General features: G+C 45.8%; 1 protein-coding gene across 1 annotated transcript in view; it reads right to left on the reverse strand.

Annotated features, from left to right (window-relative positions):
- Positions 1-2,418: 2,418 nt before the first annotated feature.
- LOC121582951 (cell migration-inducing and hyaluronan-binding protein-like) overlaps positions 2,419-18,527 on the reverse strand; it is a 127,907-nt gene continuing 111,798 nt past the window's right edge. The window contains exons 18-29 of the mRNA XM_045223996.1: positions 16,008-16,139; positions 15,445-15,480; positions 13,076-13,231; positions 12,148-12,328; positions 11,527-11,742; positions 10,297-10,508; positions 9,206-9,391; positions 8,447-8,651; positions 7,863-7,949; positions 7,627-7,784; positions 7,345-7,445; positions 2,419-2,590 (exon numbers count right to left, since the gene is read on the reverse strand). Of these exons, the coding sequence (XP_045079931.1) occupies positions 2,463-2,590; positions 7,345-7,445; positions 7,627-7,784; positions 7,863-7,949; positions 8,447-8,651; positions 9,206-9,391; positions 10,297-10,508; positions 11,527-11,742; positions 12,148-12,328; positions 13,076-13,231; positions 15,445-15,480; positions 16,008-16,139 (1,798 nt within the window). The 3' untranslated portion in view covers positions 2,419-2,462. The remainder of the gene's footprint in view (positions 2,591-7,344; positions 7,446-7,626; positions 7,785-7,862; positions 7,950-8,446; positions 8,652-9,205; positions 9,392-10,296; positions 10,509-11,526; positions 11,743-12,147; positions 12,329-13,075; positions 13,232-15,444; positions 15,481-16,007; positions 16,140-18,527) is intronic.

Genomic DNA, 18,527 nt, shown 5'->3' on the forward strand with positions numbered 1-18,527 from the left:
TTGGTCTATTAACTAATTTACAAAACTCCATCCCACCAAAACAGGCTGAAATTTCAGGTGGTCTTTTCAAACAGCTCTTACACTAAAAGGGCATTATCATAATTTCACAGTATTATTCCAACCTCAGTGTGGAAATACAGTACCAGTCAAAAGTTTGGACACACCTACTCATTCAAGGGTTTTTCTTTATTTTTTTACTATTTTCTACATTGTAGAATAATAGTGAAGACATCAAAACTATGAAATAACACATATGGAATCATGTAGTAACCAAAAAAAGTGTTAAACAAATCAAAATATATTTTATATTTGAGATTCTTCAAAGTAGCCACCATTTGCCTTGATGACAGCTTTGCACACTCTTGGCATTCTCTCAACAGCTTCATGAGGTAGTCACCTGGAATGCATTTCAATTAACAGGTGTGCCTTGTTAAAAGTTAATTTGTGGAATTTCTTTCCTTCTTAATGCGTTTGAGCCAATCAGTTGTGTTGTGACAAGGTAGGGGTGGTATACAGAAGATAGCCTATTTGGTAAAAGACCAAGTCCATATTATGGCAAGAACAGCTCAAATAAGCAAAGAGAAATTACAGTCAATCATTACTTTAAGACATGAAGGTCAGTCAATCCGGAAAATGTCAAGAACTTTGAAAGTTTCTTCAAGTGCAGTCGCAAAAACCATAAAGCGCTATGATGAAACTGTCTCTCATGAGGACCGCCACATAAAAGGAAGACCAAGAGTTACCTCTGCTGAAGAGGATAAGTTCATTAGAGTTAACTTCACCTCCGATTGCAGCCCAAATAAATGCTTGACAGAGTTCAAGTAACAGACACATCTCAACATCAACTGTTCAGAGGAGACTGCATGAACCAGGCCTTCATGGTCGGATTGCTGCAAAGAAACCACTACTAAAGGACACCTTTGGTCTGATGAGTCCAAATTTGAGATTTTTGGTTCCAACCACCATGTCTTTGTGAGATGCAGAGTAGGTGAACGGATGATCTCTGCATGTGTGGTTCCCACCGTGAAGCATGGAGGAGGAGGTGTGATGGTGCTTTGCTGGTCACTCTGTCTGTGATTTTTTTCGAATTCAAGGCACACTTAACCAGCATGGCTACCACAGCATTCTGCAGCGATACGCCATCCCATCTGGTTTGCCCTTAGTGGGACTATCATTTGTTTTTCAACAGGACAATGACCCAACACACCGCCAGGCTGTGTAAGAGCTATTTGACCAAGAAGGAGAGTGATGGAGTGCTGCATCAGATGACCTGGCCTCCACAATTCCCCGACCTCAACCCAATTGAGATGGTTTGGGATGAGTTGGACCGCAGAGTGAAGGAAAAGCAGCCAACAAGTGCTCAGCATATGTAGGAACTCCTTCAAGATTGTTGGAAAAGCATTCCTCAATCTGCAAAGCTGTCATCAAGGCAAAGGGTGGCTACTTTGAAGAATCTCAAATATAAAATATATTTTGATTTGTTTGACACTTTTTTGGTTACTACATGATTCCATATGTGTTATTTCATAGTTTTGATGTCTTCACTATTATTCTACAATGTAGAAAATAGTAAAAATACAGAAAAACCCTTGAATGAGTAGGTGTGTCCAAACTTGACTGGTACTGTATATTTAAAACACAGGAAAATCACGTGTTTGACAGCACTGGGCCTTTAACCTGTATTTTTCCATTTGGTTCTACTTTAACAGTCACTTAATTTCTCTCTCTTCTACTTCATTGTTCTACTTTTTTGGTCTATTGTGTTAAACGACATTAACTTCCCACTGGAAAACACAGGTGCAAACATTTAGGAAATCTGTCTCTGAGTAGGTTAACACCACTGAGCAGGATGAAAAACAAGGAATATTTGTTGGTCATATTTTCTCTCTTCTCGCATTTTAAAAGTAAAGTATAGTCAAACGAACGATACAGTCGAATCACTCACATAGTCAACACTGTCACATAACGGGAGACCTGCATGGCGGGAAAGTTGATAGTCGACAGAAAAACGCATGCGTTTGATTAGCCGGCCCACACTCTGTAGCCCCTCCTTCTCCACCTCTGTGTGCTTTGATTGGGTCCTTGAGGCGTCAGTCACACCGACACAGTTCGTCAGGGCAGTGCTGGCTCTGGGTCGAAACCATCCCTAACCACAGGTCTAGGATCAGATAACCTATCCACATTACTAACCTTAGTCTTTAGTTGTGAAAAACATCTGATCTTGGAACAGTAGTTATAGGAACAACTTCTACCTACTCCAGTGCTAGGGGCAGTGTGTGTGTGTTGTGTGGGGGGTGTAGTCTTGTGTGTCTCCCCCACTACACCTCCTCTCCTCTCCTCTCCTCTCCTCTCCTCTCCTCTCCTCTCCTCTCCTCTCCTCTCCTCTCCTCTCCTCTCCTCTCCTCTCCTCTCCTCTCCTCTCCTCTCCTCTCCTCTCCTCTCCTCTCCTCTCCTATCCTCTCCTATAGCTTCATCTTCTTGACCACAGGGATAGGGAGGACCTGATGGATCTTAGCTCTCTCCTCATCCACCTCCATACGGACCCAGTCAGGTCGGAAAGTGCCCTTGAAGCCTACAAACGTCAGCTTGTCTGAAACACAGAGAAAGAAAGAAATGCCGGCTCAATGTCTGCTGCTCACATTCAGAGTATACATTACTATCTCACTCCCTTCAACAAATCCACAAGAAATACAAGAAACAAGCAAAAAAAAAAGAACACAAAAATCACCCCCAGAAAATATTCCTAGAAGGACAGAGAGGGAAAGGGGGAGAGGGCGGAGGAACAGGGGAGAGAGGAGGGAGAAAGAAAGAAAGACAAAGCGAGAAAGAGAGCTAGCTGGCATTCCTCCTCCTCCTCCGTTCTCCAGCACTGTGCATACCATTGAGGCGTCTCACCCCATCCAGGAATGACTTCTACACAAATAGACCATTTGTCGTCTCTGGAATTACACCCCACAGTGAGAAAAATGTGTCCCGCAGCCTGCTCCGGGATGTGTAGGGGCGTAGAATCTATTTCGTAGAATGTGTGTGTAAGTGTATGATCTATAATTAGAATTAGAATTTGGAGAAGGATTTCTTTGGCGACATTGAATTCCAAAACGTGGGTTGTGGCATGTGACTTGAAGATGGAGGGAGTGGGGTTAAGTATGGAGGGATGGAGACATGGAGGGAGGGAGGGAGGGAGGGAGGGAGGACCCTGCTGCTCTGGCATGCGGCTAAGTATTGACTACCCTCTGCACACACACACACACAGACGCACACACACACACACACACACACACGTGCATGAGTATTGACTTAGAAATAGCTGAGTCATCATTATGAATCAGGAAGGCTATACATTATTACGTAGGCTACTATGAATCAGCATTTATGAGAGATTGTATGTGAAACACTGTCAGTCCTGAACACTAAACACTGAAAATCATTACAAGCCAGATCATTTTGAATGAATTAATACACTTTTAATAAAAGTTTGCTTACTGGATTTGATAAACGAACAGCACCAGTTGAACACTTTTTATAAACCGTTAGTTTCTGTATCCCAACAGTATATCAATAGCACCCTCTAGTGTGTGTCGGTCGAAATCTCCTCCAGGAACTAGTTTAGGATTATAAAGGTTCTATCTGCATTTTTCTCAAAATTGAGTTATTGACACCCTTGTTCTAAATACCCTGATTCATGTTGTTAAGTTAAAAAGCATACCATATTAAAATTCATTCAAACCAATGAGGGTTCGGAACTTTAAAGCTAATAATCTCAGAATCATATTTTTTCAGAAATAACCTTTTAATTCCAAGAAATAAATCATTGACCAGACCTGCGTAGTTAGTTAGTTACCTCTCAACTTGAGGGTCATGTCAGCTCTAAGGCGCTCTAGTAGTTAGTTAGTTAGTTAGTTAGTTAGTTAGTTAGTTACCTCTCAACTTGAGGGTCATGTCAGCTCTAAGGCGCTCTAGTAGTTAGTTAGTTAGTTAGTTAGTTAGTTAGTTACCTCTCAACTTGAGGGTCTTTTCAGCTCTAAGCAGCTCAAGTAGTTAGCTAGTTAGTTATTTACCTCTCAACTTGAGGGTCTTATCAGCTCTAAGCAGCTCAAGTAGTTAGCTAGTTAGTTATTTACCTCTCAACTTGAGGGTCTTATCAGCTCTAAGCAGCTCCAGTAGTTAGCTAGTTAGTGAGTTACCTCTCAACTTGAGGGTCTTGTCAGCGCTAAGAAGCTCCAGTAGTTAGTTAGTTAGCTAGTTACCTCTCAACTTGAGGGTCTTGTCAGCGCTAAGCAGCTCCAGTAGTTAGCTAGTTAGTTAGTTACTTCTCAACTTGAGGGTATTTTCAGCGCTAAGAAGCTCCAGTAGTTAGTTAGTTAGCTAGTTACCTCTCAACTTGAGGGTCTTGTCAGCTCTAAGCAGCTACAGTAGTTAGCTAGTTAGTTAGTTACTTCTCAACTTGAGGGTCTTTTCAGCGCTAAGAAGCTTCAGTAGTTAGTTAGTTAGTTAATTACCTCTCAACTTGAGGGGCTTGTCAGCTCTAAGCAGCTCCAGTAGCTAGTTAGTTAGTTAGTTAGTTACCTCTCAACTTGAGGGGCTTGTCAGCGCTAAGCAGCTCCAGTAGTTAGTTAGTTAGTGAGTTACCTCTCAACTTGAGGGTCTTGTCAGCTCTAAGCAGCTCCAGTAGTTAGTTAGTTAGTGAGTTACCTCTCAACTTGAGGGTCTTGTCAGCGCTAAGCAGCTCCAGTAGTTAGCTAGTTAGTTAATTACCTCTCAACTTGAGGGTCTTGTCAGCGCTAAGAAGCTTCAGTAGTTAGTTAGTTAGTTAATTACCTCTCAACTTGAGGGGCTTGTCAGCTCTAAGCAGCTCCAGTAGCTAGTTAGTTAGTTAGTTAGTTAGTTAGTTACCTCTCAACTTGAGGGTCTTGTCAGCTTTAAGCAGCTCCAGTATCAATCAATTTTCAATCAATTTTATTTTATATAGCCCTTCTTACATCAGCTAATATCTCGAAGTGCTGTACAGAAACCCAGCCTAAAACCCCAAACAGCTAGTAATGCAGGTGTAGAAGCACGGTGGCTAGGAAAAACTCCCTAGAAAGGCGAAAACCTAGGAAGAAACCTAGAGAGGAACCAGGCTATGAGGGGTGGCCAGTCCTCTTCTGGCTGTGCCGGGTGAAGATTATAACAGAACCATGCCAAGATGTTCAAAAATGTTCATAAGTGACAAGCATGGTCAAATAATAATCAGGAATAAATCTCAGTTGGCTTTTCATAGCCGATCATTAAGAGTTGAAAACAGCAGGTCTGGGACAGGTAGGGGTTCCATAACCGCAGGCAGAACAGTTGAAACTGGAATAGCAGCAAGGCCAGGCGGACTGGGGACAGCAAGGAGTCACCACGGCCGGTAGTCCCGACGTATGGTCCTAGGGCTCAGGTCTCTCAGTTGGCTTTTCATAGCCGATCATTAAGAGTTGAAAACAGCAGGTCTGGGACAGGTAGGGGTTTCGTAACCGCAGGCAGAACAGTTGAAACTGGAATAGCAGCAAGGCCAGGCGGACTGGGGACAGCAAGGTGTCATCATGCCCGGTAGTCCTGACGTATGGTCCTAGGGCTCAGGTTCTCAGAGAGAAAGAGAGAACGAGAGAATTAGAGAGAGCATACTTAAATTCACACAGGACACTGGATAAGACAGGAGAAGTACTCCAGGTATAACCAACTAACCCCAGCCCCCCGACACATAAACTACTGCAGCATAAATACTGGAGGCTGAGACAGGAGCGGTCCGGAGACACTGTGGCCCCATCCGAAGAAACCCCGGACAGGGCCAAACAGGAAGGATATAACCCCACCCACTCTGCCAAAGCACAGCCCCCGCACCACTAGAGGGATATCCTCAACCACCAACTTACAATCCTGAGACAAGGCCGAGTATAGCCCACAGAGGTCTCCACCACAGCACAAACCAAGGGGGGCGCCAACCCAGACAGGAAGATCACGTCAGTAACTCAACCCACTCAAGTGACGCACCCCTCCCAGGGACGGCATGAAAGAGCACCAGCAAGCCAGTGACTCAGCCCCTGCAACAGGGTTAGAGGCAGAGAACCCCAGTGGAGAGGGGAACCAGCCTGGCAGAGACAGCAAGGGCTGTTCGTTGCTCCAGAGCCTTTCCGTTCACCTTCACACTCCTGGGCCAGACTACACTCAATCATATGACCTACTGAAGAGATAAGTCTTCAGTAAAGACTTAAAGGTTGAGACCGAGTCTGCGTCTCTCACATGGGTAGGCAGACTGTTCCATAAAAATGGAGATCTATAGGAGAAAGCCCTGCCTCCCGCTGTTTGCTTAGAAATTCTAGGGACAATTAGGAGGCCTGCGTCTTGTGACCGTAGCGTACGTATTGATATGTACGGCAGGACCAACTCGGAAAGATAGGTAGGAGCAAGCCCATGTAACGCTTTATAGGTTAACAGTAAAACCTTGAAATCAGCCCTTGCCTTAACAGGAAGCCAGTGTAGGGAAGCTAGCACTGGAGTAATATGATCAAATTTCTTGGTTCTAGTCAGGATTCTAGCAGCCGTATTTAGCACTAACTGAAGTTTATTTAGTGCTTTATCCGGGTAGCCGGAAAATAGAGCATTGCAGTAGTCTAACCTAGAAGTAACAAATGCATGGATTAATTTTTCTGCATCATTTTGGACAGAAAATTTCTGATTTTTGCAATGTTACGTAGATGGAAAAAAGCTGTCCTTGAAACAGTCTTGATATGTTCGTCAAAAGAGAGATCAGGGTCAAGAGTAACGCCGAGGTCCTTCACAGTTTTATTTGAGACGACTTTACAACCATCAAGATGAATTGTCAGATTTAACAGAAGATCTCTTTGTTTCTTGGGACCTAGAACAAGCATCTCTGTTTTGTCCGAGTTTAAAAGTAAAAAGTTTTCAGCCATCCACTTCCTTATGTCTGAAACACAGGCTTCTAGCGAGGGCAATTTTGGGGCTTCACCATGTTTCATTGAAATGTACAGCTGTGTGTCATCCGCATAGCAGTGAAAGTTAACATTATGTTTTCGAATAACATCCCCAAGAGGTAAAATATATAGTGAAAACAATAGTGGTCCTAAAACGGAACCTTGAGGAACACCGAAATGTACAGTTGATTTGTCGGAGGACAGACCATTCACAGAGACAAACTGATATCTTTCCGACAGGTAAGATCTAAACCAGGCCAGAACTTGTCCGTGTAGACCAATTTGGGTTTCCAGTCTCTCCAAAAGAATGTGGTGATCGATGGTGTCAAAGGCAGCACTAAGGTCTAGTAGCACGAGGACAGATGCAGTAGTTAGCTAGTTAGTTAGTTACCTCTCAACTTGAGGGTCTTGTCAGCTCCGAGGAGCTCCAGTATTCTGGTCCAGGGGCCCCGAGTCACCAGACGGCCCTTAGACGTTATTATGACGATGGAGCTAGAGAGAGAGAGAGAAAGAGGGAGTGAGGGGGAGAGAGAGAGAAGAGAGAGAAAGATGGGGGATGGAGTGGGGGGAAAAGAAGAGAGAGAGTTAACATTGTTCACTTCAGTGTCTTCCCATTCTAACATGAAAATGTTAGCTTGTGTGTGTGTGTGTGTGTGTGTGTGTGTGTTCTTACTTGTCTTTCAGGTTGTTAACATAGCTCTCTATCTGGGCAGGTATGCCCTGCAGTATGGAGTTCCTGAAGCCTTTGCTCTCCACCAGTCTCCCGTCATGGCCGTCCATCACCGTCAGCTGCACCCCATCGTCTGGCTGGTACAACTTCCTGCCGTTAACCTGCCCGGCAACCACAATATCCAATCAAGACATCATTTAACAACTTTTTACTCACAGAAAAAGCAAACACACACACACCTCTGTGTAGGCGAAGTCCTCCTTGATGTGGAAGAAGCGTGTGTTGTAGGACTCCAGCTTGACTTCCAGGAAGTGGTCTGTGGTGCGCTGTGAGTGAGTGAGTGAGAGAGAGAGAGATTGAGAGTGAGAGTGAGAGTGAGAGAGAGAGAGAGAGAGAGAGAGAGAGAGAGAGAGAGAGAGAGAGAGAGAGAGAGAGAGAGAGTGAGAGAGAGAGAGAGAGAGAGAGCTTAGGTGGCCGACACTGGTATAGAAATGTCAATCATGTCCACAACACTGCTACAGAGATTTATTGATGAGATACAAAGACATCTCTTTCTTTACATGACTGTATCAGTAACACTTTATAAAGAGGTTGTAAAGGGTTTAAAATAATGTGAATATACTATGAATAATATGTACTAGTATTACTACAATACTATATACTAGTACATAGTACTATGAATACTACGAATCAGTAATAAACAGTTTACATATGTGTTTGATAAACTATTTAAATATTTTGGTAACTACAAATAACTATTTTACAAAATGATGCAAAGTGTCATTTGTCACATTGTCACCAACAGACCGAGCTCTGTCCTCACCAGCTCGGCGCTGGGCAGTTTCCTTGGCATGGGCACATCTACGATGGGCATCTCTGCATGCAGGGGGTAGGCCTGTGCCATGCAGTCACTGGGGCCGCTGCCCTTAGGGATAACTGCTGTGATTTTAACCCTCTCACAGCCCTTCACTGAACAGAAGGCAAAGTCCTCCTTCTCATTGTAGGCCTTCACTCGGAGGAAGAGCAGGCTGAGAGGGAGACAGGGGAGACAGAGAGTTAATAGAGATTCACTGTGAGGACCAGCAGGCTGAGAGGGAGACAGGGGAGACAGAGAGTTAATAGAGATTCACTATGAGGACCAGCAGGCTGAGAGGGAGACAGGGGAGACAGAAAGTTAATAGAGATTCACAGTGAGGACCAGCAGGCTGAGAGGGAGACAGGGGAGACAGAAAGTTAATAGAGATTCACTGTGAGGACCAGCAGGCTGAGAGGGAGACAGGGGAGTCAGAGAGTTAATAGAGATTCACTGTGAGGACCAGCAGGCTGAGAGGGAGACAGGGGAGTCAGAGAGTTAATATAGATTCACTGTGAGGACCAGCAGGCTGAGAGGGAGACTACATACTCTTCTACTACACATTCCTGTAGATGGGACAGGAGTAGATAGATGTCTCTCCCTCCTCACCCTCTCTCCTCTCTCCCCCCTCCCCCCTCCCTCCCTCCTCACCCTCTCTACTCTCTCCCCCCTCCCTCCCTCCTCACCCTCTCTCCTCTCTCCCCCCTCCCCCCCTCCCTCCCTCCTCACCCGGTATCTTCCTCCCAGTAGTAATAGCCTCGGGACAGGTGGGACTGGTTGATCTTGTCTCTCTGTGTGGTCCTCATGAACACACCGGTCTTCCTGGTCTGCTTGGTCAGCCGGTTGTGGATGTCCGAGATGACCGTGAAGGTGGTGCCTGGTGGGTAGCAGAAGCCCACGTTTATCCAGTCGTTCCTGGAACACACACACACACACACAGTTAATCAAGTATATCAAAAAGGACATTTTACAGGAGGCAGCCCATCACTGAGCTAGGGCTAAATACTACTCCCACTCACCTGTCATATGAATTAGTACACACACCGATGCAAAACATTTTGCCGTTCTTTATTGGACAAGTTCAGGTTAGTCTCTCTCTGTTTCAGTCAGCTTTCTTCCGTTTGGTGATAGTGGAACTAGAAACTAGTGAATACGACTCTGCAGTCCCATGTAGCTCAGTTGGTAGAGCATGGCGCTTGCAGCGCCTGGGTTCGATTCCCACGGGGGACCAGTACGAAAAAAGTATTGGATAAGAGCGTCTGCTAAATTACTAAAATGTTAAATGTAATACAGTGTCTATGGCTGAACCTGCAGTTCCATTCCATAAACAATAGATGGCGCCAGAGTAGCATGTAACCAATGGGAATTCCCATATCCCCCAATGTATGCCTCCGAGTCCTTTCGGGGTAATCTCAGGCCAGGGAATAGCTAACACGCTTGAAATGACTACCATGCCTCTGCTATTCAAATGACTGCCAATGCTATTAAGTATATTTGCTGGGCAGGGGCGATGTCATATGCTATGACAAACAGCCACCATAAACTACTGTATCACACTGTCCCTTGGGTTATAGGGTTCAGGGAAGGCAAGGGTGTGACTTGATGATATGGGGTTTATTAATATGACCACGTGGTCAGGGGATGGCTTTGGGTTTCTGGAGTGTGGATGACTCATTGGATGTGGTGCCATGTTGTCGACAGTTTGGATCAGATGCTGAAACAATGCTGGGAGAAGGAATTGAATAGTGTGTGTGTGTGTGTGTGTGTGTGTGTGTGTGGTGGAGGGTGTGTGTGTCTGTCTCTCTGTGTCCACTACCAACCTGTTGAAGTTGATGAGCCACACAGTGATCTCTGCAGGAGCGGCCTGGTCCCAGTGTACAGTGTAGCCTTTAGCCAGTGTGACCACAGGCTGGAACTGCTGGTAGTGTTTCCTCTTGCCCAGAGCGCCCTCTAGTGTCAGGGGTCTGTCAGGGTACTCATCCTTTACCATCTGCATGTTCAGACTGGCAGGGTTACGTGTCTGGATGTAGATCTGAGGGACCACACAGACGCACACATTAATACACCAACGCATACAGACACACGTGCAAACACACACGCACACGTGTGTGTGACTAGGATTCAACAGCAATTGTAACTCTTGCACATGAGCATGGCGTTGAAATACTATTAGAACATATTCACTAATCTGGAAGACATTAGAAGGTAAACAACAGGGATCATTGGGTAAAGGGGATGTGAGTGATTTGAATATGAGGGTGAAACGAGGTTACACTGCACAAAAACCTAGTGTGTTAGCTTTGAGACGAAACTTAACCACCACTTTATTTAAAAGAAAACAACAATAAAAGTAAACAGAATATCTGTCAAAACTAAAACGTTGAAGTGACACCAGCTGTTGGGAGGGCTGTGTTGATGTATGCCATTGCAGGAGGTGCTGGCTAGCAGGGTGGCTAGTGGCAGGTTGGAGCTAACTGTCTCTTAATGGGGTCTGCCCACTGCAGATGAACACGTGTGTGTGTGTGTGTGTGTGTGACTGGTCATGTGTGACACTGTGTAGGTGAGAGTGTCTGTGCATGTGTGTGTGTAAAAGATAGTAGGTCATTTTACGTATGGGTGGTCCTCTGTAGCTCAATTGGTAGAGTATGGCGCTTGTAACGCCAGGGTAGTGGGTTCCATCCCCGGGACCACCCATACGTAAAAATGTATGCACACATGACTGTAAGTCGCTTTGGATAAAAGCGTCTACTAAATGGCATATTATTGTGTGTGAGAGAGAGAGAGAGAGAGAGAGAGAGAGAGAGAGAGAGAGAGAGAGAGAGAGAGAGAGAGAGAGAGAGAGAGAGAAAAGAGTGTGTGTGTGTGTGAGAGAGAGAGAGAGAGAGGGCGTGTGTGTGTGAGTACATACTGTGTACTCATTTGAGTGTATATGTTTGTATAAGATACAGTGTGTGTGTGTGTAGTTTGTGTGTGTGTGCATGCATGCTTGCGTGCACGCTTGTGCGCCTGCTGCATGCTTCCTTCAGCCTGCATGGCGTATGCATACCAACCTGTGCATAATGCCCACTACAGATGGCAGCCCTCCAGTCAGGCACGTCGATACAGTCAGGGTGTCTCAGTAGCCAGTTGTCCTCTTTGACCAGGAAGGCTCCAGGGTACTCACTGACCGAGCCGTCCACATCATGGAATATCGTGGTCTTATCACCGTCCATCTGCATCTTGTTAAACCATGGGCCGGGCTCGCCGAAAAACACCCGGGATGTTATCTGATAAGAAGAGCAGGGGGTAGAGGGGGAGGAAGGGGGAGAGGAGAGGAGAGGAGAGGAGAGGAGAGGAGAGGAGAGGAGAGGAGAGGAGAGGAGAGGAGAGGAGAGGAGAGGAGAGGAGAGGAGAGGAGAGGAGAGATGCTGGATTCAGTGAGTGTCATGGAGGTGAGAACCAACAGCATGTCTCACCTGTAAGACCCTTATGCTTATGGCACTACAATACCCATAATCCAACATGAAAGCTCTTGCCCAAAATGTGCATTTACGCTTTAGCGTAAACATATACACACACACACACAATACACCACAACTCCCTTCACGTGTACAGATAATTGCTAACCAGCGGGATACAATCCCCCCCCCACACACACACACACACTCACACACACACTCACACACACTCACAGGCACGTCGTCGAAGGTGATGTCGGTGACGTTGTTGTTAGGGCAGCTCTGCCAGGAGTTGTTGAGTCTGAAGCCGAAGGCGCTGGTGTGTCGCCCGTCCAGGGCAATGTATTTTCGGAAGGTGCAGTTCTGCACGTTGATGGGCCCGTCGTAAATCTGCATACCGCGGATGGGGAAGTCACTACAGGACAGACATACAGAGAGTCAGAAAGACCAGTTAGAGGGAGAGAGACGAGTTAGAGAGAGTAAGAGAGCGAGAGGGACCGAGAAATTGACGGACAGACAGAGAGACAGACCCTGGTCAAAAGTAGCGCACCATATTGGGAATAGGGTGCTATTTGGGACACAGTCAAGATCATGGGTGGTTTGCGATGCTATGTTCCCAAGTGTGTCGGAGGGAACATCATTGTCTCTTTCAGCACACAGACAAAGCTCTGTGGTATCGAATATTAGATAACAGCTGCATCTTGGGACCGTTTTGTAACAGTATGCAAAAGTTCAATTGTGGTTGCAAATTATCATTTTTTCTCCAGATAGCATTTCATGTACTATTGAGACAGATGATGGATGACGTATTTCTTTCACCCAGACAATGAAAGAATGTCCGATATGCACAAGTTGAGACATACTTCTATTCATACTTTCTGTCTGGCCAAGCACGCAAAACACTGAAAAGGGAAAAGTTGAAGGGGTTCATTTCAGGGTAAAATGTGAATGAGGAGAGGAGAAGGAGAAGGGGAGTAGAGGAGAGGAGAACAAGACATTAACAGACAGAGAAAAGAAGAGGAGAGGGAGAGAGACACACAGTGTGTGTGTGTGTGTGTGTGTGTGTGTGTGTGTGTGTGTGTGTGTGTGTGTGTGTGTGTGTGTGTGTGTGTGTGTGTGTGTGTGTGTGTGTGTGTGTGTGTATATACGAGCCAACACTCACACTCCTCGAGGCAGGGTCCTCCCGTTGAGGTCGGGCCCCCCGGGGCCCCAGATACGGTTGTCAGGAATGGGCATCCCCCTGTTCTTACTCTCCCCAACAAACAGACTGTTCTTCACCTCCTGACGAGACCCATCGTCGTCGGGGAATGTACCACCACTACACAGACACGGAAAGACAGAGAGAGAGTGAGAGAGAGAAAGCGTTTGTGTGTGTGTGTGTGTGTGTTAATTTCATCAAACAATAACTATGACGAAAAATACTTGTCATTTTAGTCGACCAAAATGTAATGAGACGAGAATTCCAAGTGAGACTAATGGACATTTAATTTGACATAAAGCTCATTTCCATCTGTTTTGTCCAATCCTAAGCATGCATGCAGAATAGTTCATGCAATCCTCTCATTGGCAGAATTGACATCTTTCATTTGTGTGGTCTGATTGGCTGATCTGCCCGGCTCTCCCACAGAGCTCCCAGGCGGTGTGGTCTGATTGGCTGATCTGCCCGGCTCTCCCACAGAGCTCCCAGGCGGTGTGGTCTGATTGGCTGATCTGCCCGGCTCTCCCACAGAGCTCCCAGGCGGTGTGGTCTGATTGGCTGATCTGCCCGGCTCTCCCACAGAGCTCCCAGGCGGTGTGGTCTGATTGGCTGATCTGCCCGGCTCTCCCACAGAGCTCCCAGGCGGTGTGGTCTGATTGGCTGATCTGCCCGGCTCTCCCACAGAGCTCCCAGGCGGTGTGGTCTGATTGGCTGATCTGCCCGGCTCTCCCACAGAGCTCCCAGGCGGTGTGGTCTGATTGGCTGATCTGCCCGGCTCTCCCACAGAGCTCCCAGGCGGTGTGGTCTGATTGGCTGATCTGCCCGGCTCTCCCACAGAGCTCCCAGGCGGTCCCTTCAGTCACTCGTCAATCTTTTGAGTTGATGCGAAGCCAGGACACTTGACTTGTAACTAAACTAAACTAGAAACAATACTCATTCTCTCTTACTTTCATGTAGGCTATTTTTGCTTTGATCACAAGCTCTATATTTTCCCATTTGCACTTTTATTCAGTAATCTGTGTTGCTGCTCTCACGCCGCTCTTGTGGTAGCTTTTTGTCCTAAGGGAAAAAGGAATGGTATGTGTTGAAAGTTAGGAGGACAGTAATACTTCTGTCATTTCTGGAAAGGTAGAATTCTCACCTTTTTAAAGAGAAAAGTGTTATTTTCCTCCTTAACGGTTTTGATGGGGGGGAATCACAGCCATACATTGTTTAACCTCTAGCCAAGGCTTTATAGCCTACATGATTAATTGTGGCTGGTATTGGTTACAGTCTGCCACAATATCAATGTTGCCAGCTAAGGTGTAGTAGGGGACAGTAAGCCTATCTGGACAAGGCTATCTTAATGTGGACATGATGGAAGTTAGAAGTAGCCGAAATATTCATGATTTAATATAATTTTTTTTACTATTATGTGACTAAAATGTCTGTGTCTAAAACTAGACAGATATTGTCCAGAGTTTTAGTTGACTGATAATAACTAAAACTAACAAAGGATGAAATGACTAAAATGTGACTAAAAGGTATTTTAAGATGAAAAATGAAACCACATCTAAAATAGCTGCCAAAATGTACACTGTGTGTGTGTTTGGTTTTACTATCCTTGTGGGGACCAGAAGTAAAACAAGGAAAATTCAGACAAGCGGGGACATTTCACCGGTCCCCACAAGGAAAAAGGCTATTTTAGGCTTAGGGGTTAGGTTTAGGGTTAGGGTTAAAATTAGGGTTAGGGTTAGAATTAGGGTTAGGGTTAGGGGTTTAGGTTAGGGTTAAGGTTAGGTTAAGGGTTAGGGGTTAGGGAAAATAGGATTTTGAATGGGAATCAATTGTTCGGTCCCCACAAGGATAGTAAAACAAACGTGTGTGTGTGTGTGTGTGTGTGTGTGTGTGCGTAAGTACGTGAGTGACTGTCAGAGAGTTTGTGTGGCCAAGAGAGTTTAAACGAGTGTGTGTGCAAGAGAGCATGTAAAAGTGTGTGAGTCTGTGTCTCTCTCTGAGTGTGTGCCAGCGTCTCTCTCTCTCTGTCTGAGTCTGTGCCAGTGTGTCTCTCTCTCTGACCTGTTTTCTGAAACCAGCTACAAACCATGCCCTATAAACCTAGAGATGGCACTTTCACACTCTGAAATTACTTTCACACTCTTTCAAAGTCTTTCTTTCCCACTGCATCATAAGTAGATGACCATATAAGGTGTTTTCCAATTACTGCAACGGGGTCTTCTGCAGTCACCCGTAAATACAAACAAGTACCACACATGCACACCGCACGCACGCACGCACACACGCATACACACACACACGCAGGACCACAAGATGTTATTAACATTAGGTCTTACCTAGCCAGTGTTAGGCCAATTCCATTATCAGCAAATCTGAGGGAGAGAGAGAAACAGTTGTTAGAGCCAATCACATAGTAGACTGAACATTAGAATGAGAATATTACACAGACATGACCTGTTTCAGCATGTTTGTCTAAAACTCCATAGCCTAAAGTTAGGTCACCATGGACCAAGGGTTTCAACATTGGAAATGTTGGTAAGGATGCAAAGCATCTTATCCTCTTCAACAGACTGAAGGTGAGAAAAGCAATAGAGGATTCAGTGTAAATGCTAGGGGAAGTTTCTGAGCGTTACTGCTGTGTTGAGTGCCAGGCCTAGCTGTAGAAGCCTAGAGGTAAGCGTGATAATTGGGGTTGCAGCACCATAGGATTGAGAGGGAGGTGAGAGAAATATAAGCTGTCAAAATGCAGCCATTTTTCAGAGGCGTGATTGTGTATAGACGTCCTAACTTGTGATTTGTTAAGGTAGGTTAAAGCTAAATATGTATTTGTCACCATCCACCTATCGCTCAATCACTCCCTCCCACCTCTACCCCTCGCTCCTTCCCTCCATCTACTCACTGGCAGTCATCCAGCCAGACATCTCCTCCCCGCAGCCAGGCTCCGTGATCCTGGTTCTTGTAGGCCACAAAATGGTGGATGAGAGCTGGGACACGGGGCTTGAAGGGATCCGCATCCTGGTGGGGCCCATATCTAGAGGGACAAGAGAGAGAGAGAGAGAGAGAGAGAGAGAGAGGGACAGAGAGAGAGAGAGAGAGAGAGAGAGAGAGAGAGAGAGAGAGAGAGAGAGGGACAGAGAGAGAGAGAGAGAGAGAGAGAGGGACAGAGAGAGAGAGAGAGAGAGAGAGAGGGACAGAGAGAGGGACAGAGAGAGGGACAGAGAGAGGGACAGAGAGAGGGACAGAGAGAGGGACAGAGAGAGGGACAGAGAGACAGAGAGAGAGAGAGAGAGACAGACAGACAGACAGACAGACAGACAGACAGACAGACAGACAGACAGACAGACAGACAGACAGACAGACAGACAGACAGACAGAAAGATCAGCTTCACTGGTCTGCCCTGCCCATAACTGCCCATTGTTCCTTTAAACGGCTTAGAATCCAAGGCAGCCCTAATTAATGCGGAACTAAATCAAATAACCAAACTATAATAAAGAAATGAAGTGTAATAAAGTAATATAATTAGATTAGTAATGTGGGGTAAACAGAACATACAGTATAGCAACAAATAAACCAGTCATTAACTTCTTTTGAATCAAGGGGTCGTGTAAAGTATTTGAAATATCATGGTCATTTATGCAGACATCTCTGCTATGTTTTATTCACTGTTCAAATGTTAACCAATGTGCTGTGTGAAGCCTGGGTAAGTGGGTTTGCAGACTGGGGTCAAATACTTTGGTTGAGGTGCACTTGGACTTTTAGGATGATTCAATTGGTTCCCATGGTTACGGGAAAACTAAATCAAGTACAGCTGAAGTATTTGAAAGTCTTTGACATGTGTATCTGAAAGAGGTCTGCTAACTACTCACCCCTCACCCATAGTCCAGTGTGTGTGTGTGTATGCAAATTTTTTAAAATGTGTGTGTGTAAGTGTGTTAGTCTGTGTCAACAAGATCTCATGGTTTGACGGTTTGTCAGTCATGAAGTGTTTTGAAAGGCTAGTCATGGCTCACATCAACACCATCATCCCGGAAACCCTAGACCCACTCCAATTCGCATACCGCCCCAACAGATCCACAGATGACGCAATCTCAATCGCACTCCACACTACCCTTTCCCACCTGGACAAAAGGAACACCTAGTGCCCACAAAGCTCATCACTAAGCTAAGGACCCTGGGACTAAACACCTCCCTCTGCAACTGGATCCTGGACTTCCTGACGGGCCGCCCCCAGGTGGTAAGGGTAGGTAACAACACATCTAAAAAATAAAATAAATAAAAAAACATCTGCCACGCTGATCCTCAACACTGGGGCCCCTCAGGAGTGCGTGCTTAGTCCCCTCCTGTACTCCCTGTTCACCCACAACTGCGTGGCCAAACACGACTCCAACACCATCATTGTTTGCTGATGACAAAACAGTGGTAGGCCTGATCACCGACAACGATGAGACAGCCTATAGGGAGGAGGTCAAAGACCTGGCAGTGTGGTGCCAGGACAACAACCTCTCCCTCAATTTGAGCAAGACAAAGGAGCTGATCGTGGATTACAGGAAAAGGCAGGCCGAACAGGCCCCCATTAACATCGACGGGGCTGTAGTGGAGCGGGTCGAGAGTTTCAAGTTCCTTGGTGTCCACATCACCAACAAACTATCATGGTCCGAACACACAAAGACAGTCGTGAAGAGGGCACGACAACACCTTTTCCCCCTCAGGAGACTGAAAAGATTTGGCATGGGTCCCCAGATCCTCAAAAAGTTATACAGCTGCACCATCGAGAGCATCCTGACTGGTTGCATCACTGCTTGGTATGGCAACTGCTCGGCCTCCGACCGTAAGGCACTACAGAGGGTAGTGTGTACGGCCCAGTACATCACTGGGGCCAAGCTTCCTGCCATCCAGTACCTATATACTAGGCGGTGTCAGAGGAAGGCCCAAAAAATTGTCAAAGACTCCAGTCACCCTAGTCATAGACTGTTCTCTCTGCTACCGCACGGCAAGTGGTACCGGAGCGCTAAGTTTAGGTCCAAAAGGCTTCTTAACAGCTTCTACTCCCAAGCCATAAGACTCCTGAACAGCTAATCATGGCTACCTGGACTATTTGCATTGACCCCCCTCCTGCTGCTACTCGCTGTTTATTATCTATGCATATTCACTTTACCCCTACCTATATGTACAAATTACCTCAACTAACCTGTACCCCTGCACATTGACTCGGTACCGGTACCCCCTGTATATAGCGCCTCGTTAGTGTTACTTTTTATGATTTTTTACCTTAGTTTATTTAGTAAATATTTTCTTAACTCTTTCTTGAACTGCATTGTTGGTTAAGGGCTTGTAAGTAAGCATTTCATGGTAAGGCCTACACCTGTTGTATTTGGCGAATGTGACAAATACAATTTGATTTGATTTGATTTGGACTTC

The sequence above is a fragment of the Coregonus clupeaformis genome, chromosome 12 (assembly GCF_020615455.1).
Source record: "Coregonus clupeaformis isolate EN_2021a chromosome 12, ASM2061545v1, whole genome shotgun sequence".
In the NCBI taxonomy this organism is placed as follows: domain Eukaryota; kingdom Metazoa; phylum Chordata; class Actinopteri; order Salmoniformes; family Salmonidae; genus Coregonus; species Coregonus clupeaformis.